Below are 18,591 nucleotides of genomic sequence, written 5' to 3'. Positions count from 1 at the left end.
TGACAGTATTTCCAGGCTGGATGCTGTTTGCAGGGAGAACTGAATGAAAGTCTCCTGCACCTCAGCGCTGAGGTCCACACCTGTGAACACAGATGAGGTCAATCTGCTGCAGCACGTAGAGCTTTACTGATCAGCAGGTTCAAAGGATTCAGCAGAGCGTAGAGTCAGAGCTAAATGCCACATCACCATAGAGTTTGTTAACAACAGCTTTCTTTGCCCTTTGTCTCGATGGACTGAATCAGGGATACTCGTCATACTTCACCTCAACCACGTCACTGAGAGACCCCAGCCTGACACAGCAGCAGAGATGATGAAAGCAGAAACAGCAAACAGATGCTTCAGTTGTGTTTCTCTGTGTGTGTGCGCTCACGCCCACTTGTGTGTGTGAACTTTCCACGTACCTCAGCTTGTTTCTCCAACATGAGCCATCAGGGCTGAAAAACATCACTAACACATGAATTCTTTCTCTTTTTGTTATCACCTGTGATCATGTGTCTCATGTTTCTGTCATTCACCAGTTCTTGTATAGTTACGTGTAACTAGACTTCTGTTGGACGTAAATGATTGTTTTGTATGCAGATCTGTACAAAGGATGGAAACACTTGATTACAAAGGAGATCTCAGCTGTGTTGTTATGGATGGACTTCAACGTATTTGTTAAAAAAGAGAATAAAGCAAAGTGTTTTAGCTGTTTGGGAGTTTTTGTTTGATTCGATTCAGTTTTATTTCTATGGAGTCAAATAATAAGAAAGGCTCTAGAACAGCCCTGAGTTTGTCCAGGTGACACTCCTCTGAAGAACAAAGACAAAGAGGAAGAAGGGGATTCGTTTTCAAGTCTTGTTTCTTTCAAAATAAACGCTGAAATGTTTTGGAAGCATGATAATATTTCAGCCAGGATGCTGTCTCCAAGGAGACCTGCACCTCAGCGCTGAGCTCCACATCACGCCCTGTGAAAGCACAGATATAAATCTGCTGCAGTGAGAAGAACTTTACCCAACACAAGTGTAGAAGTAGACATTTGACTTTACCTACAACCTGTTAACAACAAAGCTTTCATTGCCTCTGTTGTTGATGTCATGTAGGACTAATCATACTTCACATCAGCCATGCACACGTCAGAGGATCTCCAGGCTTTCAGTAATAAAGCCAAGCAGATGATGTGAACATAGCAATAGTAAAACATGCATCATAATCAGCTGTATGTGTCGACTATGTGGCACCTCAGTCTTGTTGGCATGAAGAAAAGTTGTGTAACATGTAGCATAAGGGCTGCAAAGACATCATGTAGACAGCAGTCGTCTGTTAGTCGTAACGTATCTCCTGTTAAAGAGTTAAATGTGCGTTCTCCATCTCTGTCCTCTCACAGCTCGCCGTACACCAACTCCAGCTGTGGTAACCATGGCTGTGCCCATCAACACGCTGAAGCTGAGACGCCACCCGTCACTATGGCGACTCCAATAGGGTTACCTGTCAGCTGTGGACGCATGAAAGGAAAACAGCAGAAACACAGACATGTTTACTGGAACATTTCCTATTGACAGCTTTATGGAAAAGTGGGTTTAAACACTTTTCTATGTTTTATTTTGTTTATTTATGGATTTATTGTGAAAGGAATTTCAAAGGTTTAATTTGACCTTTCCCCTGTTTTTCATACAGACTGGAGACGAATGGATGGTGCTTTCTTTGTTTGTCTAAAGATAATGAATAAAACTCTACAGACATCTTAAACCACCCTCCTTTCTATATATTTTGTTATATAAATGGAAAGTATATAAGACACAAACTGAGCTTATATGATACTAAGGACCCTGGAGGTCAGTCCACCTTTATAATTCAGCACAGCCTGGAGTCTCTTAGTCAAGCTTGTTTGTGTTTTCTGTGAGGAAGTTTTCAGCAGCAGCTCTTTTCTTGGATGTTGGTTCCCTTTGTTTCCATCCTCTGTTAAGATGTTTCAGTAATGTTGAGGTCTGGGGAGGCCAATCCATGGCTGACGTCCTGTGATGCTGCATTAGCAGTTTGTTCATAGTGAAAAATGAAGCCACTGCCAATCAGACATTTGCACAGTGGATCAACTTCTGATGGTACTGTCCTGAATTCCACACCTATAATATGTTTGCACATACTGATGAATATGTGCAGCTGATTTTCAGTCCAGTTCCTGTGTGACAGACGCCAGTCTTTCTGCCTGTGTCCTTCCTTAACAATAGAGCCATCCTTCCACTGAGACTGTTTCTGATGAGGCTTCACTGAGCAGTAGATGGATCCCTCAGCTCATCTAATCGTCCTATTTCTAACACATGACTGTCAGAAACTGTTAATCTGCTGCAGCTCTTTAACTCCTCCACTTCTTTTTTTGTAATCTCTTAGTTTCCTCATCTTTTAAGGTGGCACTGCACACCAGATCCAAAGTCAACATGCTGTTATATAATGGAGTTGAACCTGTAATGGAGTTTGATTTAAACCAATCAGCAATTAAGTGAATGATGATGAGCAAAGATGGTGGAGGTGGTGGATGAAGACCCGGACAGCTGTGGTTGGCTCCTCGTATAGAGCAGAGTGAGGTTGTGTTTGCACATTATTATAAAACCATGCTCACCATATATTTTAGCTGCAGACAATAACATGATTTCTTTGCTGTGGTGATTTTATTCCACTTTGGTAAAATGGAAAACCATCATTTCTTGCTGTAATTCACACATTATTCCAAGAGCCTCAACACGAGCCTTGTAGTCCGACCATATATAGACAAATCAATAGTTGTGTTTGTAACAGCTCATGAACATGAATCGTTCCACATTACTTTAAAATCATTGTAAACTAAACTGGAATAAATGAGTGTTTATATATAGTTTTGTCTCAGCTGTTCATACACAGTGTTTCAGTTCTTATCAGAGTCCCACCGTCTCACTGTGGTGAACCTTTAGCTCTGTTGGAAGCGTGTTGTTAGACCAGGTTTCCCTCATTTAAAAATAATCTCTCATTAGAAATGGACATGATGTCTAAGACATAGAAATGCTTATTATGGGTTCACTTGATGTCACTGAAAAGATGCACATGGGTAACGTGCAGGCCATCCAGCTCCGAGGTTTATCTCCTCACCTCAAGTCTGCGACACTCTCTCCGTGTCCTCTCAGATAAGGGCGCGCACATTTCTGCACGATCTTCTAAATTACAAAGAGCGATTCACAAAACAGAAGCTCACAAAACACTCATCACAAACCAAAAATGGCTCCACTGAGCGTCAAACTGTCACCAGAATTTACTGATAATCTAAAGACTCACAGAACTCATTTTGTCTCATTGTGTCTTAGTTTGAGACATAAGTGCATGATCATAATACTGTGTAGTTAGATGAGACAGAGCTGATGCTTGCTCTTAATTATCCTCTTCATGTTTCCCGAGCCTCAGCAGTGGAAGCTACCATGGATAGAAAGACTATGACTCATCTTAAATCTCAAATCTTTGTCTCCAAAGAGCTGCTGATGTGTCCGATATGATCCACAAGCTTAAACTAGGATTATAAGTGTGTGCAGTGATGTGTGTGAAACCTCTGAGGACTCACACGTGTGTGCTTCAGCCCACACACACATATGAAGCACTGCGACCTCACACAGAAGTGTTTCACACATCCAACCTGAATCCTGATCATTTCTACAGTTTATTAAGTTCAGCTTCACCTGAACATCAGTGATGAAGCTGCTCTGACTCCATCACAGCTCACAGCTGTTGGAATGAGTCAAACAATGAAGAAGGTTCAGAAACAGCTGATGATTTTACAGAAACATGATGCAAACATGAGAATGGACACATGATTTTTTATTAACAGACACCGTTTATGTTTCACTGTGCATGACGTCATCAACACTGTGACACCAGGGGGCGCTCATCACCAGCCTGAGGAAGTGTGATAATGGGGGGAGACGCAGTGTTGTGTGTACTGCAGTCGGACAGAAGGAAAAACTTCCTCCTGAAAACATTTTCATCCTTCCCAAAAGTGTTTGAGTCAAATGTTACAAATATATAAATACAATAAAACACAGGGTCTTACATAAAATTAGTGATGCAGTTGTGCACTGAGCACCTTTCCAATGTTCCTTCCTCAGATGAGTCCAGCTGCTGAACACATTAACATCTGTATGTAAATGTAGCCGAGAACCAACCTGAGCACTGCTGGGAAAATACAAAGGCAACCATCAAAGTGCTGTATTATCTTATTTATTCTGAATGTTGACTTAGATCCACACCACGATTTATGAAACTATAGAACTAAAATAACAACAATCGTCTGCTTCTTTAAAATTTCTTTCATTACATCAAACCAGTGAAAACTGAAAAAAACAAAGAGCTGTTAGCATGTTTAGACCAACTTTGAGACAGAGACTGTAAAGTTCTGCACTTTAAATCCTGCCTGTGTTCCTGCAAATGATTCACACTGAAAGTATCTTAGTTTAGTATTGAGTGAGCCACAAAGCAGCCTGATAGCTTTAAAACAGGAAAAGTAAATGAAATTGACAGTTTCAGTGTAGCTGGATCTATTATTGGGGGGTCATGACCCCCGTAACCCCGCCTGGTCCTGAGGTCAAATCCACCATCTTTGTTTCAGAGCTTCATGTTCTCCCGTGTTTGTGTGCGTCCTCTCCGGTACTCCGGCTTCCTCCCACAGTCCAAACACATGCAGTTAGTGGGGTCAGGTTAGCTGTGAGTGGTTGTGTCTCTGTGTTATTCCACCTTAATCAATGACTTCCTGTTAGCATGAAGTGCTTCTGTAGGACTGATGTCATTTTCATGGTTGGATCATTTAAATGAAGCTGGACTCAGATGCAGTAAATAAGCTGATTGATCATTAATGAATAAAGCTGGTCAAACACATCACGTGGACACATGTGATTGTGTGTTGTAGTATTGATCCCAATGCTGGTATCAGTCCTGGATCAATAACACTGGATGGATGCGTTCAGCATGGAGCCCCTGAGCTGTGTTACAGACAAACATGGAAACTGACAGGTCTGTGTCATTCACAGTCTGTAACACTTCTAAACAACAGAGGCTGACCCAAGTGCCTCAGAGCCAGGCACGCTCACATCACAGCTCTCTAAATAAGCCAGTTTCAAAATAAGAGCTGAAAGCTGTGTTTGCTTGTGTTAGCTTATTATTGTGGAGACTAACATTCAGTGATCATGTGTTCAGACTCATAATGATTACTCTCAGAAATCCTGATCTTTGTATTTACTGTGTGTTGGATCAATAACTGAGATTCATGGCATCACACAGCTGTGCTGCTGCTGATGTCAGCACATCTGGAACAATACGAGGTATCTGCTACCAGACTGAGCAGGACGTGAGACCTGTGGACTGTTTAAAGCTGTCCCTCCACAGCTCACTCAGACCTGATCCACACCTCAGTGATATTCTCTGACTTCCTCAGTAGAGACAGAAACCATTCAGATCTGGGACCATCAGCTGACTGATGATGTCACACAGACTGTGTTTTTCAGGAACAGTGATTCTGATGTGAGCCTGCTAGCTGACAGCAGACCTGATGAAAGCACATGTTCACATCTGTGAGGACAGACTGGACTCTTTGACTGCACCTTGGTTCTCCTCAGAGGTCTGTACAGGAGCATGTCCACCCCCACTGAAGATCTCAGTCACTGTGAAACATAGAAAGCTGCTTGTGTGGCCTCTGCCTCACATGTAGATACAGCTACAGGTTTCTCTGTCAGTCAGACTGAAACAGTGTCCTGATGCTGCATCATTCAGCTCTGTGCCCCAGTCAGCATCACTGGGAGCTACCAGTGTTTCTGCCCTTTTCCTGTAACACTACACTCAGCACAGGCTCAGCTGGTATCCAGTGTTGGACTTTGGCTTCAGCTGCTGTGATAGATCCTCTAACATAGATCAGCTCTGCTACATGTTGTTAGATAAGTGCAGCTGCTGTCATGTCCTGATGTTTCTCTGGCTCAGCAGCTTCTCCATCAGAGGTTCACATGGAGCTGATCCAGTATCTCCAGTAACTGTGTTCTGTGCCTCACTGGTTCATCCTTCTGTCTGTGTGACGTCAGTCAGATGTTGAAGTTAAACTCTGTAATCTTCACTGTGTCACAGAGTTCAGTGAGTCCCGTTATTCACAGTATCAATCAGATCATCAGAGAACAGCTGATCAGCAATCAGTGGTGCCAACAGCGCCTCCTGTGGTGAGAGGATGCAATAATGCAATGTAGCATTTTTCCACTCAACACTTGCAGTCATGGAAACTGTCTGTTGGATCTGTGTGACGTTGCTTTCTTGGTTAGAGTTCCTCACAAATGTCCAGATGATTCTTCTAATGAGGCGTCGACCATGTTTGCAGCTCTTTGGAAGAAAACGTCGCCCTTTGCCATCCTTACTTTTCTTTGACTTCTTCAAATGCAGCTGAACTCCAGCTGGTATTTTCTTGGACTTTGCAGCTGTTTCTGGTCATCAGTTCATTCCTGCAAACCTCTGAAGCTGAACAACAATGATGCTGCATTGCTGGCTGATCCCAAAAGGTTGATTCTGTTCATCTGGACGTTTTCAGAAACGTTTGCTCACTGATCAGGTGACTTCTTCAGTCTCAGCTGACTGCAGCTTTACAAGCTTACAAACAGCACATTTGCACAATGACTGAAAGCAGCAGCACCTGATATATATGATACTAATATAATACATATACATATATAATCCATACTAATGATGAAGGAACTGAGCTCACAGTCCATTGTTCATTCAGTGAACTACTCAGTTTATTTTGGGCCTCAGAAATGCTCACTCTGTTTGTACATCACTGTCAGCAATAGACTCATTCTGCTGTGTGGACAGGAACACATGTGACATCACTTCCTGTTTGTTTGTGACTGAAGAGGAAGAAGTTTACAAGGAATCATTTAGAAGAGTTTCAAACATCAACTGATTGAATCCATGAATCTGAAAACGTGTTTGTGAGTGAAAGAGACAGACATGTACAGACTGAACTATCTGTTCAACAGTCAGAGTGTTTCTGTAACAGGAGACACTCTTTACACTCCACTCAGCACAGGGACACTGAGCCACCAGGAGACAAGACTCTAAACCCAGGATAAAGAGTTTGAGTGAATGTGGTGTTGAAGGTGTGGAGGTGGATCAGAGTGTCAGAGGAGACTCTGTAGAAGGACAGAGTGCCAGCAGGACAGTCCACATACACTGCTGCTCTGTTAGAGACAGAGGAGGAGGAGGAGGAGGAGGAGGAGATGGATGTTTGTCTGTTATTGTGCCAGACATGACGAGGACCATTATAATCACAGATCAGACTCCAGGACTGATCATTGTATCCAAACACACAGTCATCACTGTCTCCTTTCCTTCTGATGCTTCTGTAACTCACTGATATAAAAACTCTTCCTCTCCACTCGACCTCCCAGTAACAGCGACCAGTCAGACCATTTCTACACAGCAGCTGAGGACAAACATCAAATCTGTCTGGATGATCAGGATATGACTGAACCTCCTCCACACGTGTCACCTTCCTGTTGTTGTCAGACAGTTGGAGCTTTGTGTTCACTGTGTTTGTGTCGATTGTGAGTTGACAGGAATCTGATGGAGAGAACAAACACAATCCAGCTGCAGTTATTGATCCATCATCTGTTCATTGATTGACACTTTGATGATGACTCCTGACATGATGAAGATGGTTGAATGTGTGCTGCTTTGTTTTCATGAATCCCATTAAAAACACACTTACACTTCCTCAGACCTGGTCTCAACCATCGGACTCCAGCAGGCTCCACCCTGAAAGGAGGAGGGGGGTCAGAGCAGCACAGTCAGCATGCACACATGGACATTACATGGCTCTCACACACACACTGTTACACACTGAGCTCAAAGCTCGGCTCCACTGTTTTATTCAAAGAAATCTACATTTATTTATCAGCACATTTAAAAACAGCTTGAGCCAAAGTGCTGCACAGAGTAGAGAGAAAATAGGAAACATACACAGTAATGACTATAAAGACTGGTCAGGATTGAAAGCTACAGAGTACAAATGTGTTTCCAACCGGCTTTTAAAAATGTCCAGTGTTGGTGACGACCTGATGTGAAGGGCGACTGTTCCAGAGTTTGGCTGCAGCCATCGATAAAGCTCACCTCTGTTTTTACGTCTAGTTCTGGTCAGAAGCTGCTTATCTGCAGACCTGAGGGCTCCACTTGGATTCTTTTGTTAAAGAGAGATAAGATGGAGCCAATCCATTCACAGATTTAAAGACAACCAGATCTGGAAGTGGATTCTACCACGTACTGGTAACCAGTGGAAAAAGCTGGTGATGGGTCGTCTAGCACAGACCCACCGCTGGAACCAGACAATTGATGAGGGAGAGAACTGTGACAGCGCCGTTCCTTCACTTGACCTCAGTCGCTCTCGTCTGCTCCCTCGTAACACTGCTCTTTATTGAGCTTACATGAATATGCACAAGTTCATTATGACGTCTTACACAGGTATGAACAAAGAGTACCAGTCTGTGCATAGTGTGTGTGTGTGTGTGTGTGTGTGTGTGTGTGTGTGTGTGTGTGTGTGTGTGTTCCAGATGTGACCCTGTGACCCCAAAGCTGGTGCTAAGAGTCCAGCGGTCCCCCTAACAAAGGGCTCTTATACTTAACCAGACACAGAGTAGGGGTCTCAAACTCGCGGCCCGCGGGCCAATTGCGGCCCCCAGGATGATAGTTTTTGGCCCCACCTTAATATGAAAATGTAATGTTAGTTTGATAATGTATGACACTTTACAGTGTTGTGGGCGGAGCTGAATTAACCCACCAATCAGGGTGGGATATGGATCTCAGGGGACACCAGCCGGGCTTGATGCAAGCAGGGAAACATTTCTCAATGAGTCAAAGTTCCAGCAGCGTTGCCCTGGAGTGTTTCTTTCTTTCCTGTGCCTGGCTGGCTTCCTCCTTTCTATTGGGCAAACGCCGACATTCGCCCCAGCGCGCTGCGTTCACAACACTTCAGAAAAAGTTGTTTTTTTAAGTTGCTGCCCAGCGGGACATTATACGTATATAGATTTATACACACGTCAGTGGGATTTAAAGTTATTTTTCCACAGAGAGAGATCTCATATTAACTCTCACAGTGATGCGTAGGCGGCGGATAAAAGAAAAGTCATGAACTCAATGCAGCCCAATTTAGTCTGCAGTCACATAGCGACACCTGTTCATCGGCAACAACAGTCCCCGGTAACCCGGACTAATTATAGGGTCGCACCGTAATTTGTGGCTCCATGTTTTTATTTGCATCACTGCGTTTGCATTGCAGCAAACATGAACATTACATATATTTCAATATAATGTAAAAGCAGTCAAAACAACTAACATCAGAAACAGCTGATGTTATTTGTTATATGTCACGGTGTCATTTCCGCTTCTTTCTCCTGTAACAACAGCCCGGCGCCGTGAGCAGTCGCCTTTTTTGCGCTCGCTATCCCTGCACTTTCTACCATCTGCAAACGCCACGGTGTTCGTGTCGTCATGAAAGACATGAACATCGAGCGTAAAAACAAAGGAGACTGCTACCGGCTTTTTATCTGCCGATCGCCGTGCTACGGTTGCAAGAAAAAGAAGCAGAAATGACGTTCTCTACGCGTTGAGACGTTCCCCGTCCGTCGGCTAAACGCTTGATTGAAACTTCAATGCGACAGTGACACCAAGTAGAATTATAAATGTCACATAGCCCCAAACATGTCTTTTTCAAAGCCTGCGGTGAAGAGAAAGGTTGGTGATGAGCACCGACAATTTCAGGAAAAGTGGGAAATGCAATATTTCTTTGTTGAGCACAGGGGCACCCCGACCTGTCTTATTTGCACAGAGAAAGTTGCGCTGCACAAGGAATACAATTTGAAACGTCATTACACAACTAGACATGCTGAGCTGGATGCAAAATACCAGGGAGACGAGAGAGCGAACCGGGTTGCCAGTCTTAAAACAGATCTACTGAGGCAGCAAGATTTCTCCAAGAAAGCAACCAAAGAGAATAATGCAGCAGTCGGAGCCACGTGGTTAGTGAGATGATTGCTAAAGCAGGGAAGCCATTCACAGAAGGTGCATTTGTCTAAAAGTGCATATTGCAGGCTGCAAATATAGTCTGTCCGGGAAAGAAAGGTCAGTTTAGCAACATCAGCCTTTCTGCCAACACCGCAGCAGATCGCATTTCTGACCTGTCAAGTGACATTTATGACCAACTGTGTGAGAAAGCCAAATGTTTCAGTGTATACTCAGTCGCTCTTGATGAGACCACAGACATCACCGACACTGCCCAGCTCCCAATGTATGTCCGTGGTGTTGATGACAGTTTTGAAGTGATGGAGGAGCTGCTCACAGTAATTCCAATGCATGGCCAGACCACCGCTCAGCAGATATTTACAAGCTGTGTGATGCCATTGAGAATGTTGGTTTGCCATGGAAGAGGTTTGTTGGAATAACAACAGATGGAGCGCCATCAATGACAGGGAGGAAACATGGACTGGTGGCACAAAACAAACTGGAAGAGGAAGGCGTGGAGGAGGCCATTGCTCTGCACTGCATCATCCATCAGCAGGTCCTTTGCAGCAAATGCCTGAAGTTTGACAATGTGATGTCTATTGTTGTGAAATGCATCAACCAAATCAGATCCAGGGGCTTAAAGCACCGAAGGTTCTGTGCTTTTTTAGAGGAAATGGAGTCAGAATATGGGGATGTGCTCGACTTCACTGAGGTACGTTGGCTCAGCAGGGGAAATGTATTAAAGAGACTTTTTGAGTTGAGAGCAGAAGTGAAGCCTTCATGGAGAAGGATGGAGTTAGTGTTCCTGTGCTAACTGATCCCAAATGGCTCATGGACTCAGCTTTTCTTGTTGATATGACACATGAGCTTAATGTACTGAACAAGACGTTACAAGGCCAGGGGCAACTTGTCAGTGCTGCCTATGACAACGTGAGAGCATTCTCCACAAAACTGGCGCTCTGGAAAGCTCAGCTCTCTCAGACAAACCTTTGCCATTTCCCAGCATGCAAGGCACTCGTGGATGCAGGCACACCATTCAGTGCTGACGAGTATGTTGATGTCATTTTGAGGCTACAGGAGGAATTTGATCACAGATTTGCTGACTTCAAGACACACAGAGCCACCTTTCACATTTTTGCGGACCCCTTCTCCTTTGATGTGCAAGATGCCCCTTCTGTGCTTCAAATGGAGCTCATTGAGCTGCAGTGCAACTCTGAACTCAAAGCAAAGTTCAGGGAGGTGAGTGGAAAAGCAGACAAGCTTGGACAATTTTTGAGAGAATTGAGCCCTAGTTTCCCTCGGCTTTCCCGAATGTCCAAGCGGACCATGTGCCTTTTTGGTAGCACATACTTGTGCCAAAAGCTCTTCTCCACTTTGAACTTCAATAAGTCCAAGTACAGGTCCAGACTTACGGATGATCATCTTCAAGACATACTGAGGGTCGCAACTGCTTCCTCCCTCAGGCCAAATCTGGCTCGGCTATGCGAGAGGAAACGCTGCCAGGTCTCTAGCAGCAAGGAGTAGGCAAGAGAAGCCATGTTCAGAAGAACAGTTCATTTTCTCCAGTGTTCCATTCATGTTCAGAAGAAGGTTATAGAACTGTTAATACAGACATTTCAATCTAAATACAGCAGATATAGAAGACTGAAAGAAACACACAAGTTCACTGACTAAAAATATCTTATTATTGTTTTATTTATGTATTACAGATTGATTTATTTTCTTATTAATTCTTAATTTGTTTATTTATTTTTCATATTTTGTGTTAAAAAATAAAAATAAAGAGATTTGAGAAGATTGGAATTTTTTAACCATGCCTTTCTTGTGGAAAACCTAATGCGGCCCAGCCTCACCCAGACTCTGCCTGCAGCGGCCCCCAGCTAAATTGAGTTTGAGACCTCTGTCCTACACCATAAATCAGTAAGAGAGGGTACGACCTCTCTCATGGCCCCAAGTGGTGTGTGCATGCCAGAGCACTGTGGAAGGCACACAGTAGTGATGTGCGATACCACTGATTTCCTTTCCGATCCGATACCAAGTAATATTCAGGGTGGTATCGACGATACTGATCCGATACCGATACTTTGTACAAAACGGATTTTATTTATTGTATCTCAAATTATAGCGTCATAATGATTACAGGACATCAGAATACCTTCTTCTTATCACTTAATAATGCAGAGTTCATCATATAGAAATAAAAAAACTAAAGTTGTGTGCTATTTGAACACCTTGCCTGCCTGGAGGACTAAAGGACTCCGTGAGAGACTCTCACCCTAGCAGCACCTGTCCCTGTCCTCCTCTTCAGTTCGCCTCAACATACGCTCGTCATATTTTGTGATATGATTTACTCTGAGGTGTTTGACAAGGTTAGTGATGTTGCCACAACCATACATGCCAACCCTCCCGATTTTTCCGGGAGAATCCCACCTTTCTCCAGATTTTCCACCCGGACAACAAAGTTGAAAAACCATATCGCAGAATTCATAGCGCGGCCCAGCCAATTCCAGTTTCCAACAATGACGGCAGCGACTTAGTTTTAATATCACTCTTATTTCTCTTTCTGGGTCGCAAAAAAACTTTTAACATATTTTCAGGTGAGAATGTAGCTGTGTAAACTTCAAATATCTGAGCCGACCGACACATCGTCTTCAAACCCCCGCGGTCTTTCACCACTCGGGTTAAACATGATGTACAAGTCACTTTGATAACTTAAAAATGTTCTTGTTTGGCTTTTTCAGTGTTTTATTTGTTCGTGAGTAAATCGGTTTGGCTGAGATTAAAGTTATTAGATTAGATTAAATTAAATTAAACTTTATTATTCCCTCGGGAGGGTTCCTCCGGGGTTTTCACACAGCTGAATAAACGTCAAACAGAAAACTGATTAAACAGAAGAGTTTACGTCAGTGTCCGGTTATATTTTAGACAGCAAGGAGCAGACGGCAGAGTTTCACTCCACCGAGGGAGCTCGTGACGTACTACCCGGCTTTCTTTAGACCGCGAAGGCCGGTCCTCAGGTGGAAGCAGCCTCTGAATTTGGACACCCCCGCTGTTTCCGGGCCGGCCAATAATAACGGTGACATTTAACGTATTTTATCCGATAAATAAACCCTGTAAAATATATTTATCCGCCCAAACAGCCCTTTTGAATGTCTCCCTAATTCTGAGGTCTCAAGGTTGGCAAGTATGGCCACAACACCTCACTTTTTTTGCCACATTTATTGCAAACCACGGCTCAGCTGTTTGTGGAGATAAAATACATCCGCACAATTACGCTCAGCCATTGTTGTGAGTGCGCATGCCAAGGGGCTGCGAGACATTTATACAGCCGTATTTCGCACATGACTATGAAAGGCGGAAGAGGAAGTAGTTCCTTTGAATGTAGGCAATCCGAATGTTATAGTTTCTTTCCACTGTGTTCCTGTTAATGATAAACTACAAATTTACTCTAAATTACTAAAATATCGATATTTTAATGTGAGAATCGATTCTAGAACATAAATGATTGGTATCGGAGGAATCGATATTTCAGGATCGATCCGCACATCACTAGCACACAGAGTCTTTACAGACTACTGAGGATCAAACCTCTATCATCATGCAATCGATTATACAACTCTAAGCATATATGAGTAAATATTTCTAAGCATAAATGACAATCAACAATATAAACCTTACAGCTGGTTTTAATAACAGAATTCATTTGTTTCTCAAATGAGAAAGAGCTATCGAGAAACACTCCTAAATCTTTAGTTCTGAACTTTTCCAGTGGGCCAAGGTCGACATTATCTGCTAATGCTAAATAGGCTGCCGTTATTAACTAATGCTAATTTGATGTGAATTAGCATTATGCACTAATGCTAACACTTTTTAACAATGTGAGTAGCTAATGCTAACACTATTTCCCTTAACTTTATAACAATGTGAACGGCTAATGCTAACACTCTTTTTCCTAGCATTACAACATCTGAGCTGCTAATGCTAAGTAGTCCGCCATTAGCACCTACGTCTAATTTAAGGCAAATACGCATTAGAACCTAATGCTCATATCGTTTTCCTTTGCTTTATAGCAATGTGAGCAGCTACTGCTAAATAGCATTAGCTAATAACAGCAGTCTAATTTAATGCAAGTTAGCATCATTTGTATTATAACGATGTGAGGAGTTAATGCTAAGTATGCTGCCATTAGTGGCTAATTCTAATTAGGGGTGAATAATTATTACAAGCTAATGCTAATATCGTTTTCTCTTCCCTTTTAACAATGTGAGCAGCTAGTGCTAGGTAGGCTGAAGCTAGCAGCTAATGCTAAAGCTAAAGATAATTTGATGTGAATTAGCATTACATTAGTGAGGAGTTAATGCTAAGTAGACTGCCATTAGCAGGTAATGCTAATTTTAGGTGAATAGGAATTGGCAGCTAATGCTAATACCATATTTTCTTGCTTTAACCCTTTACAGCCGATCGGAAAGGGCACGCTCTGTTTTGCGTAACTATTTTTAAATCCCGGTGGCACTGCAACCACGTAAGCTAGCGCAATCATTTTTTTTGCATATAAAACCTGAGGAGTTGTACTTACATCTTATGCCATCAGCTTGTCCTAGGTTACAGTTTCCTTCCACATATGCTTAGGACTCATATTGCACTGCTGGAAATAGTTTATTTTGATGCATATGCTGTTATTTTGCAAATTTGCAGTATAATATTTATTTTCGTTTTTCCTGCAGTATATAAAAATTGGTGTATTTCAAACATAAAACTATGAAGGCACTCAAAATAAATTTCCTGTGGTGGGAAACTATTTTGTGCAACTTTTTTGTATTTACAGTTTTGAGGGATAAGCCTCTTAAATTTCTCTAACTAGAAATATATGTTAAAAAAACAAATACGATTTTCAATTTTTTTGTAGTTTATTGCACTTTTTTGCAATTTATGTAATTACTATGTACTTAATACATACATATTATTAAAATTTAGTCTGTAATGGTTGTATTGATGTATAGTAACTTGAAATGCTCCCAAAAATGGCTCTACAGCATGTAAAAATATAATATAAGCTCTGGCGGACTTGGTTCTATGGTAGGTCTTAAAGGGTTAAATCAATATCAGTAGCTAATCCGATTGTTCAGTCTGACGTCAGGTGAAGTCATTTTTATGCATTTAAGAGCTGCGTTGAATTCAAAATTACAAACTGAACATTAAAACTATCCTCTTCTCCAGGATTTTCCTGATTTAACATTTCAATATGATTCATTTTTGTTCTCTACACCTGCCGTCATCACTTCAATTATTCCCTCTGTGGATTTGATCATATTGTTTGCCCAGCATCTCTACATTTTCCCATCCATACTACCTGTAGCTCATTAACACTATTAATACTGGAAACTGATGTTGAAGCCTGATGGTGACACTTTCGGGTGAAGAAGTGAATTGCAGTAACAGGACTGGCTGGCTTATGATACACTGGACATTTCCAGCGCTTTGTTTTCTCTGCTCACAGACAACAAAGATACACGCATGTATATACAGCCCACGTCCAGCTCTGCATGCACTCCTTCTGCTCCGTTTCTATAGAGAATAAACAACGTAACACAATCATTCTCCATTGTTTTCAACTCAACCAGCTGCATTTAATGAAGGAGTTTGAATTTACTTTACAAAAACTGCTGTTGTTTCCTGTCTGCATTCATGTTCTTAACAGTACTCCACACATTCTGAACTGGTGTAGTTCTTCCTAAAGTACTGCAGTATTCCTGCCAGTACATCCTCTTAGTTTTCCTATGCAATGTCTTCCCAGCCAGTGCACCAGTGGACTGAGGTGAGCGTATAGCACATTTACAGTAATGTTAAATACAGTGGATGTGGTTGTCCGGCTAATATCAAAGAGGTGTGCAATATGTGCAATTGGAAGGTTGAGTCTTAAACGCATGAGAGTCAACAAGAGCATCTGAAACTGGGAAATTTTCCTGTCAGTGTCTGGCAAGCTCGGGCTGATTTGTTGTAGCACTCCCATTAATAAAGCAAAAGAAGGCAGCCCTGTGTAGAATTTAACTTTAGAGTTGTTATCTTTCAAGAATTCCATGTCTAATTTCCTTTTGGACAGTTCTTTTTGTAATATTAGGTTTTCTTCCTGCAGGTGTGCTATTTCTTGTAACCTTAGAGAACACATTTTACAGTCCTGCAGATCTTCATCCTCGTGCTGTGGAGTTATCTGCTGTGGTTGGATCTCAGCTGTAGTTTCCGTAGTGACAGGTGCTGAAAAACACACATGCATACAGACAAAGACAAGATCATTTTATGATCAAAGGAGCATAGCGCGATGATTTCTGTTCAGCGCCATATAAGATGTATTAACTACTACAAAACACTTACCTTTGTGGAAATGCTTGGAGCAGACTAACATGTGAGGTGGAGTGTTTTCGAACGTTATATTAGGTCTTCGGATAGCGGCAATCCAGGCCATCCGTCGCCTCTTCTTGACTTCGGAGACATGGCTTGGACAATTTCTGCTCCACGCCGGAATCCGATAAAAACCAATCGCTTTACCCGTCGACTTCACGCGGCTGTTGCTCGCCCGGCTTGTGCAGTTAATAATACAACAGCTTTTTTGGTTTCTTTTTATCGCTGTGTAACTGATTTCAATTGAAAGCCTGTGTGCGCTAGTAGCTCTTACCACGAGTTCCCACAATCCTTTGCGGTTTTCCCCTTGAATGACGTCACATTTTCAATCTCTATAACAACAACACACATTCATCAAGAATCTAATATGGGAAGGGCAGGGCTGTGTTGATCTGAGACTGTAGACATTAAAAAGTCCACAGGAGAGATGGTAGCTGATTAAACAAGTGTCATGAGATAATAACAAAATGCAAAGATTGGTGACAGCGCTTGGAACCATAAGGCAACAAAAAACTGTGAGAAATAATTTAGGCTCTGCCTGTGAATCACTCTTTGCTTCTCTTCTTCCTTCCATCCCATCATTTCATATATCACTCTGCACTTGCTGTCTATCTAAAAACAAGGCACAACTTGCTATTGCCAAATGCTAAAACCATTGTTGGATTTATATTTTATCATTGTCATTGTTATTGGGGAATATCTAACCATATATGCTCAGAGGTGTAGAACCAATTGTGTAATGATAGTAGTCTTTAAAGACTTTGTGTGACTCCAGAGTGTTCTGGCATTCACACCCACGTCCTGGGATCATGGGAGAGGTGCTACCTTCTTATTGTTTTGTGGTAGGATGTCTGTTTTAGTCTAAGTGCCTTTTGTTTAGATGAACTGCTGGACTTCCAGACCAGCAGGTTTAGGGAAGTCGTTTATGGGGTCACACACACACACACACACACACACACACACACACACACACACACACACACACACACACACACACACACCTACATAACATACAGACTGGTACCTTTGTTCACGTGTATATTCGTGTAACCTCAATAAAAGAACAGTGTTACGAGGGAACGGACGAGAGCAACTGTGGTCAAGCGAAGGAACGGCATTGGTCCAGTTCTCTCCCGTGCACGAGAAACATAAAGAACTACTCGTGTCTTGCTTTGCTGTGTAGCTGGATTGAACGATCCAGCGAACAGGTTTATGCTACAAACCTATCAACCATCAATTTCACACCGAGCCTCGACTCTCACGGCCCGGTACCAAACGACTCATGGACCGGTCCGTGACCCGGGGGTTGGGAACCGCTGAGTTAACGCATGAGTAGTTCAGGGCTGCACGTCATTTTCATTGTTAATATCTTTGTGAAAAGCACATTGATGTGAAAATCTTCATGAGAGTCAGAGGCCCTACAACACGATTAAAGATTCATTCAAAAGAAAATCCCAAGTTATTATCAACTTCAGAACATTTCATTAAACATTAGAGACAGACTGCTGTGTACATCTCATCTCTATCCAAACAACCTACAGTCCACAAACACATCATGAACCAGTGCTCTGGGCTGTGGTCTGTCCCCAGTTACATGGATCAGCTGGTTCCCTGGAGGTGACTGCTGCTGTGGTTTGGAGCGGATGAATAAACCTGAACTGAATCAGGTGTCCAGTTACTTTTGGTCCCTTTAAACCAGGCTGTCACATGTTCAGGATGTGAAACTCCTCCTCCTCCGTGAAAACGGGTGTGGGTCTCAATCAGCCAAGGTCTTGGGTGAACCCATTGTGAGATCTAGCCCCACGCTATCATGTGATTTCCTGTGATCAAATGTCCCAGGATGTGAGTGGGCGTTAAGACGTCCATGTCTTATCCATCATGGATTTGCATTTAAAGATGCAACAAGACGAAAATGGTTAGGGTCAGGAGGTCAAAGGTCAGAGCTCCTGTGGGTCTGAGGGCGGCCTCACGCTGGAGAAGGATGAAGGAGTCTGACCTGAGCCAGTGTTTGACATGAACACATCAGCACTGCTGTCAGTGAGCCTAACGACAGCCGTTAGCATCATTTCAGTGTTTCAGTCATAAAAACACTTCCTGTCTCTGTGGTGGTTACAGTGACATCATGCAGTTTGTGCTTTGACCTCCAGAGGGCGACAAATCAGCACAGACAGAGAG

The 18,591-nt window shown here is 42.6% G+C and overlaps 2 protein-coding genes and 1 long non-coding RNA gene across 3 annotated transcripts; 1 reads left to right on the top strand and 2 right to left on the bottom strand.

The window, feature by feature from the left end:
* The first annotated feature begins 1,418 nt into the window (after positions 1–1,418).
* On the top strand, positions 1,419–1,728 carry LOC146577015 (uncharacterized). Its single transcript, XR_014891393.1, has 2 exons — positions 1,419–1,553; positions 1,657–1,728. It is a non-coding gene; the product is annotated as an uncharacterized LOC146577015 (long non-coding RNA).
* A 5,317-nt stretch (positions 1,729–7,045) lies between these two features.
* Positions 7,046–15,707, bottom strand: LOC146577014 (stonustoxin subunit alpha-like). The gene is made up of 3 exons (XM_085267613.1): positions 15,676–15,707; positions 7,736–7,782; positions 7,046–7,587 (listed from the first exon to the last, which is right to left on the bottom strand). Exons 1-3 carry the CDS (start codon positions 15,705–15,707, stop codon positions 7,046–7,048), a joined length of 621 nt encoding a protein of 206 aa, XP_085123739.1.
* Positions 15,708–15,751: 44 nt separating this feature from the next.
* On the bottom strand, positions 15,752–17,650 carry LOC146577013 (uncharacterized). Its single transcript, XM_085267612.1, has 3 exons — positions 17,640–17,650; positions 16,390–16,619; positions 15,752–16,272 (listed from the first exon to the last, which is right to left on the bottom strand). Exons 1-3 carry the CDS (start codon positions 17,648–17,650, stop codon positions 15,752–15,754), a joined length of 762 nt encoding a protein of 253 aa, XP_085123738.1.
* Between the last annotated feature and the right edge of the window lie 941 nt (positions 17,651–18,591).

This window comes from Mchenga conophoros, linkage group LG3 (genome assembly GCF_057382185.1).
Source record: "Mchenga conophoros isolate Kocher_MC1m ecotype Shallow Benthic linkage group LG3, M_conophoros_male_GT1.1, whole genome shotgun sequence".
In the NCBI taxonomy this organism is placed as follows: Eukaryota; Metazoa; Chordata; class Actinopteri; order Cichliformes; family Cichlidae; genus Mchenga; species Mchenga conophoros.
Note: the sequence above shows the minus strand (reverse complement) of the source record. Positions and strands in the feature narration are given on the sequence as shown.

Coding starts and splice junctions, on each gene's coding strand:
- LOC146577014 (XM_085267613.1), bottom strand. CDS start 15,707: ATGAATGCAGACAGGAAACAACAGCAGTTTTT. Junction 7,783..15,675: donor AGGAAACAACAGCAGTTTTT/GTAAAGTAAATT, acceptor TCCTCCTTTCAG/GGTGGAGCCTGCTGGAGTCC. Junction 7,588..7,735: donor GAGACCAGGTCTGAGGAAGT/GTAAGTGTGTTT, acceptor TCTCTCCATCAG/ATTCCTGTCAACTCACAATC.
- LOC146577013 (XM_085267612.1), bottom strand. Junction 16,273..16,389: donor CTCCAAGCATTTCCACAAAG/GTAAGTGTTTTG, acceptor TGTGTTTTTCAG/CACCTGTCACTACGGAAACT.